Here is a 7,108-nt window from a genome sequence, read left to right on the forward strand (position 1 = left end):
GGGGTGAAAAAACCCTCTAATATACTGCACATCTGGGATTAGAAAAGCATAAGTGACTGTCACATTTAGGCCAGACATACGCTTTTTGGTTACTGGGGGGAAAAAACCCTCTAATATACAGCACATCTGGGATAAGAGGTGCATAAGTGAGTGTCACATTTAGGCCAGAAATGCGGCTTTTTGGTTACTGGGGTGAAAAAAACCCTCTAATATACTGCACATCTAGGATTAGACAAGCATAAGTGGCTGTCACATTTAGGCCAGAAATACGGCTTTTTGGTTACTGGGGTGAAAAAACATCTGATATACTGCACATCTGGGATAAGACATGCGTACGTGAGTGTCACATTTAGGCCACAAAAACCGCTGTCATATAGAGTTAAAAAAAAACTGGAGTGCAATATCCTACATCAGGGTTTTTATTGGCGGGTAATTATTTTTCTTATTGTGGCATCACTACACCCCTTGAAAATTTCCTTAAAGGATATAGTTTCCATAACATGGTCACTTCTCGGGGGGCTCTTTTTTATTTCACACCAGAGCTTCTGCAATTGTTAGCCCATACTATCACTAAATTAGGCAACAAATGTGCATGGTGCACTTTCACTTCAGATCTCACATATCCAGACAACAGTTTAAGGACACTTGTCAGGTGTTTTCTTTAATAAGAAAAACTGTATAATAATTAGAGAGTAGGGACGAGCAGGTTCGACGGTTTCGAATGAACTTTAGTTCAATATTCAGTCCGGGTACTGAACTTGACCCGAACTCGAACCCAAACCCCTTAGAAGTAAATGGGGACCTGAACTTTGGTGCTGTAAAATGGCTGTAAAATAGTTATAGTAAGGGCTAGAGGGCTGCGAAAGAAAGAAAAATAGGGGTAAGGCTATGTTCACATCTGCGTTCAAGCTCTCCGTTCCTGTAGTCCGTCCGGAAGTAGAAAAAAAAATCTAAAAACGTATCCGTTCAACCTCCCATAGAAACTAATTGACGTATGTATGCATACGTTTGACTCCGTTAGTTGGTAATACGTTCGGAATACGTTTTTTCAGACGGAAAACAAAATCCTGCTTGCAGGATTTTTTTCTACGTTCAGAAAAGCGGATTCTTGACGGAGCGTCCATTCACGTTCATTGTAGTAAATGAGAAACGGATTGTTCAATTTTTATTTCGCGGACATAGCGTTCCTAAAGTACGTTTTTTTTGTTGCTGAACATGCGCAGAACAAACAGGAACTTACAAACGAAGACAGGAAACAAGGGAGTGTCATGTGACAGTCACGTGAGCGCTACTCCTCACCATTTCTGAAGGCTGATGTGCAAGTTGGAGAAAGTCTCAAGAAAAGGGTATGAATTGATGCAATTGAAAAGTATTTACTTCAATCATCTACTGGTGCATGCTATTTGGCTACTGGGGGCTAATATCTTGAAACTGTGGATGCTATTAGGCACATGGGGGATGTTATTAGTCTTTTGTGAGATGCTATTACGCTACTGGGACATGTTATTTGGCTACTGGGGGCAAATATTTTGAAACTGTGGATGCTATAAGGCTATGGGAGGATGCTATAAGGCTACTGGGGAATGCTATTATGCTACTGTTGAAGCCTGTTGGAGGATGCTATTGCGCAAGTGGGGGATGCTATTCGGCTACTGCGGGGGTGCTACTAGGCTACTGGGGGATGCTATAAGGCTGCTGGAGAATGCTATAAGGCTACTGGGGGATGCTATAATGCTACTGGGGAATGCTGTAAGGTTGATATAATTTTAATGACTAGAGGAGCAATTTAGTGTTTTGACTAATCCCTGTTTTTACCCTTGTTGCATCTTGTGCCAATGTGTATGTTGAAATATGTCTATAAGCTCTTGTCTATAATGTTTCTGTAACGTTTTCAGATGTCTTCGCCTTCTCCTTCGGTTTGCAGTCAAAGTACCCCCTCCTTTCACATGCAGGTAAAAATCTTTAAATAAAAATCTATTATTAATGATCCAAATAATAAATATGTTTGAACCACAATACATATTTATATATTTCAGGGACACTCCGACACTGAATCCTCTGCTGGCGAGGAATTGCGTTTTTCTCCTGAACCAATGGAGTCAGTAAGTGTGGAATGTTATATTTAGATTTTTTGGTTTCTACACATCCATAATTGGTACAATGGATATAAACTCGAAAGGTACATGATTTGCCAACACCGCAAAAGGATAGATAGGCCAATGTATTGGCAAAAAGATATGAAAGAGTGTATATGGGTGATGCATTTTGGTTGCTGCAGGGCAGGCAGACGGCAATTTTCAATGAATCCAAAACTGTGCTTGTTTTTCAGACACAGGAGGGTTCACATTCCATTGAAAATCCGCGAAGTAGACGTCATAACGATGACGATGTGAGTATCTATACTTAGGTTCTCTAAATAAATCAATTTTCTTTTGTGATAACTATATTATTTATTAGGACCCAAACAGTCAAATTGAAAATCCATCACCTGTTCAAAAAAGAACTTCCAGGCGTGGTGGTCGCGGACAACGTGGTCGTGGCAGTCGTGGTGGACGTGTAGGCCGTGTGAGTAGGCACATGTGCTGTGATGTGAGCTGTCCACACTGCCCTCAGTATACAGTATCTTATATCACCTATAAGATAACGTGGCCATCATACCTCAAATTTTTTTTATTATTAGAACAAATGACCATGAGGATTGGAGACATTTGTTTTACCCAAACCAAAGTTTAAGTGTTGCTTATGCCATAATGGACATACCATGAACAGGGGCTACCCTCTTATAAAATAAAAAGCAATGACCCGCTCGCCAAGTCTATATCTTTATAGCCGTTCACACCCAAAGACCAAATACAAGGAAATCCAAAAAAAATTTATATTTTTTTATTAAAACAAAAGATGCAGTGGGCAGTGGTTGGCACATGCAACATATTCGCTATACAAGTTTTATCCAAAAGACTTAAGTGCTATTGGAATTGCAGGTAGCTTTTATAGGTAATGATAACATTTGTTTAAAACCAAATAGGGTAGACAGCAAGAATTGGACGAGGAAGATAGGCAATTTCTCCCAATCATAAACTGTGAACTGCTAATACAGCTAGTAGAAGCAAGGCCAGCTTTATGGGACCAAACAGACCCCAAGCACTCGGACCACAACACGACTCGTCGACAATGGCAAGAGGTCTATGCCAATTTGGTTCCCACATGGAACGATTTGAGTCGTCAGGCTAAAAAAAATTGTGGTACATTAATTTCATTCCTTTTGTTAAATCATTTGGTTTTAGAAGATTTGATAGTGATGTTTCTAGTTGGAAGAATAGTGAAGTGAGCATAAGTTTTCTGTTTGGAAAACTTTGTTTCAACAACTGATACAGCCAATTCAGGTACCGGGCAAAATAACAGTTAAATACAATGCAGAATTTTGGACTGCCTGGGGCAACAGTTTTTTATGCAATCCGATGTCAACAGAAAAGAATATATAACATTATATACGGTTATTAAAATTGTTCTTTATTTTCTAGCTGAAATCATATCAACACGCTGGAGGTCAATACGCGATAGGTTTATGCGTGACCTCAATCATGAACGAACGGCGCCAAGTGGTTCGGGTACTTCTCGGAGGAAACCTTACCAATATGCACCACATCTTCAATTTCTTCAACGTTGTTTTCAGCAGCGCATGTGAGTTAAATTTCCTAAAGAGAAGACAAAAAAAAATTATGAATATAGAAATTATACCTTTTATTTCCCTATCTATTTTAGGACTCATTCAAGCACACTCCCTCCTGAAGCAGAACCTGTTGAACATGAGGACTCAACCGAACAATTGTCTGGACGATCTACCGATCAAACTTCATTACCATCTCAGTCACAGGATTCTGCTCTGGAGTCGCGCGGCCGGCAAACTGAGACATGTGCTCAGATTGAAGATACTCGACAGTTCATTTCTTCTGCCTTTGACAGAGTTTTAAGTAGGCCGAGGCCACTTCGAAGACCACATAGAGTCTTTGAGGATCTTGCACTGATCTTCCGAGATTGTTTATTAAAAATAGAGGAGGAGCAAACTCGGTATAAGCAAGAGTTAACTTCCATGATCAATCATGTCGAGGTAGTTTGTCGTCCAGAACCCCTTAACCATAATCAGCAGTTTCTCTTAACGTTAAGTCATTGGATGGACAACATGACTCCAGAGCAGAATTGTGATTGTCGAGTGACATTGATCAAAACTGTTTGGAATATTAAACACGCACCATCCTCTAATTTTGTTCCTCTGGCTCAGTCGTATCCACCAGCCACCTCCTACCCAACATCCATGACTTCTCCACCTGCTCACTCATACTCTGAGCCACATATCGCTCCCCAGTCACAAAACTTTCAACAGTCACAAAACTTTCAACAGTCACAAAACTTTCAACAGTCACAAAACTTTCAACAGTCACAAAACTTAGCCCTATCCCAAAACTTGCAGTGGGCAGTGGTTGGCACATGCAACATATTCGCTATACAAGTTTTATCCAAAAGACTTAAGTGCTATTGGAATTGCAGGTAGCTTTTATAGGTAATGATAACATTTGTTTAAAACCAAATAGGGTAAACAGCAAGAATTGGACGAGGAAGATAGGCAATTTCTCCCAATCATAAACTGTGAACTGCTAATACAGCTAGTAGAAGCAAGGCCAGCTTTATGGGACCAAACAGACCCCAAGCACTCGGACCACAACACGACTCGTCGACAATGGCAAGAGGTCTATGCCAATTTGGTTCCCACATGGAACGATTTGAGTCGTCAGGCTAAAAAAAATTGTGGTACATTAATTTCATTCCTTTTGTTAAATCATTTGGTTTTAGAAGATTTGATAGTGATGTTTCTAGTTGGAAGAATAGTGAAGTGAGCATAAGTTTTCTGTTTGGAAAACTTTGTTTCAACAACTGATACAGCCAATTCAGGTACCGGGCAAAATAACAGTTAAATACAATGCAGAATTTTGGACTGCCTGGGGCAACAGTTTTTTATGCAATCCGATGTCAACAGAAAAGAATATATAACATTATATACGGTTATTAAAATTGTTCTTTATTTTCTAGCTGAAATCATATCAACACGCTGGAGGTCAATACGCGATAGGTTTATGCGTGACCTCAATCATGAACGAACGGCGCCAAGTGGTTCGGGTACTTCTCGGAGGAAACCTTACCAATATGCACCACATCTTCAATTTCTTCAACGTTGTTTTCAGCAGCGCATGTGAGTTAAATTTCCTAAAGAGAAGACAAAAAAAAATTATGAATATAGAAATTATACCTTTTATTTCCCTATCTATTTTAGGACTCATTCAAGCACACTCCCTCCTGAAGCAGAACCTGTTGAACATGAGGACTCAACCGAACAATTGTCTGGACGATCTACCGATCAAACTTCATTACCATCTCAGTCACAGGATTCTGCTCTGGAGTCGCGCGGCCGGCAAACTGAGACATGTGCTCAGATTGAAGATACTCGACAGTTCATTTCTTCTGCCTTTGACAGAGTTTTAAGTAGGCCGAGGCCACTTCGAAGACCACATAGAGTCTTTGAGGATCTTGCACTGATCTTCCGAGATTGTTTATTAAAAATAGAGGAGGAGCAAACTCGGTATAAGCAAGAGTTAACTTCCATGATCAATCATGTCGAGGTAGTTTGTCGTCCAGAACCCCTTAACCATAATCAGCAGTTTCTCTTAACGTTAAGTCATTGGATGGACAACATGACTCCAGAGCAGAATTGTGATTGTCGAGTGACATTGATCAAAACTGTTTGGAATATTAAACACGCACCATCCTCTAATTTTGTTCCTCTGGCTCAGTCGTATCCACCAGCCACCTCCTACCCAACATCCATGACTTCTCCACCTGCTCACTCATACTCTGAGCCACATATCGCTCCCCAGTCACAAAACTTTCAACAGTCACAAAACTTTCAACAGTCACAAAACTTTCAACAGTCACAAAACTTTCAACAGTCACAAAACTTAGCCCTATCCCAAAACTTTAGCCACTCCCAAAACTTTCCCCCATCCAAAACTTTACCTACATACCACAACTTCCCACAGGCCCAAAACGTAGGCACTGCACAAAACTTTCCAACTTTACAGAACTTTCCATCAACATCCCACATCTTTATTCCATCCCAAAGCCATCCACCGTCCCAAAGACAACCTACGTCCCACCAATACCCAACGGCTCACACATTTCCACCTTCTCAAAGCGATAGCACATCCGTCAGATATCAACCTGCATCAACCTTTCAAGAGACTTTAAGCCAATCTCAATCACAGCTACCTTCCTATGTCTCTGCACAAACACCTTTCCAATCCAACAACACTGGAAGTTCCCAAACACGTCTACAGACACCAAGTCCAGATGTGATTTCTATGTCAACTCAAAATAAAATCTCCATAAACGAAGGTGTTTCCACCTCCGTTTTTCCCACTCCAACCACTTTTACTACCCCTTTCTCAAACAAATCTGTTCCATACCAATCTGATACTGATTCATATTCCCTTCATACCCCACAACATCAACAACAGGGTGAATATGTCAGACCACAACTTTCGTTCATGCAATCACTTCTAGACCAAAGTGCAGAAGATGCTGGGTCCCCAACTGCAGCCCCAGGAAAGGCTCCATTCACTCAACCACCACCCTAGTAAACAAAATATATATTATGTTTTAAAGTTTATAAATGAGTACCTCACAAGGTTTATATTGACCACTGTGTCAATTTGTTGAAGTTTATAAATAAGTACCTCACAAGGTTTATATTGACCGCTGTGTCAATTTTTGCACTTTAATGATGTTGAACTTGAAAGATTTTATATGTTTTATACTTTTATATTATTAGATTAATAAGGAGGTTTCAGATATGTGTGTAATTATTGTGCACTTATCAGCTTTCAGAAGCCCATACAAGCTGCTAAATATAGGCAGGTGGTTTGATTTCCTCGTTCGGACGTTTAGATTTTCAAGAACTAACATGATAATCATAGCAGATTGGACCCTAAAAAGAGTAATTGGCCTTATTATTCATGATTTCTTTATCTCCTGCCCAAGGTGCTGATGACTTACAGTT

At 40.1% G+C, this 7,108-nt stretch overlaps 2 protein-coding genes across 2 annotated transcripts; both read left to right on the forward strand.

Annotated features, from left to right (window-relative positions):
• The first annotated feature begins 2,452 nt into the window (after nt 1–2,452).
• On the forward strand, nt 2,453–4,892 carry LOC122931569. The gene is made up of 4 exons (XM_044285644.1): nt 2,453–2,565; nt 3,522–3,681; nt 3,763–4,477; nt 4,590–4,892. Exons 2-4 carry the CDS (start codon nt 3,566–3,568, stop codon nt 4,890–4,892), a joined length of 1,134 nt encoding a protein of 377 aa, XP_044141579.1. The 5' UTR covers nt 2,453–2,565; nt 3,522–3,565.
• Nucleotides 4,792–6,686, forward strand: LOC122931570. The gene is made up of 2 exons (XM_044285645.1): nt 4,792–5,245; nt 5,327–6,686. Exons 1-2 carry the CDS (start codon nt 5,013–5,015, stop codon nt 6,684–6,686), a joined length of 1,593 nt encoding a protein of 530 aa, XP_044141580.1. The 5' UTR covers nt 4,792–5,012.
• Nucleotides 6,687–7,108: the final 422 nt, after the last annotated feature.

This window comes from Bufo gargarizans, chromosome 3, assembly GCF_014858855.1.
Source record: "Bufo gargarizans isolate SCDJY-AF-19 chromosome 3, ASM1485885v1, whole genome shotgun sequence".
In the NCBI taxonomy this organism is placed as follows: Eukaryota; Metazoa; Chordata; class Amphibia; order Anura; family Bufonidae; genus Bufo; species Bufo gargarizans.

Coding starts and splice junctions, on each gene's coding strand:
- LOC122931569 (XM_044285644.1), top strand. CDS start 3,566: ATGCGTGACCTCAATCATGAACGAACGGCGCCAAGTGGTTCGGGTACT. Junction 3,682..3,762: donor CGTTGTTTTCAGCAGCGCAT/GTGAGTTAAATT, acceptor TATCTATTTTAG/GACTCATTCAAGCACACTCC. Junction 4,478..4,589: donor AAAACTTGCAGTGGGCAGTG/GTTGGCACATGC, acceptor AAAACCAAATAG/GGTAAACAGCAAGAATTGGA.
- LOC122931570 (XM_044285645.1), top strand. CDS start 5,013: ATGCAATCCGATGTCAACAGAAAAGAATATATAACATTATATACGGTT. Junction 5,246..5,326: donor CGTTGTTTTCAGCAGCGCAT/GTGAGTTAAATT, acceptor TATCTATTTTAG/GACTCATTCAAGCACACTCC.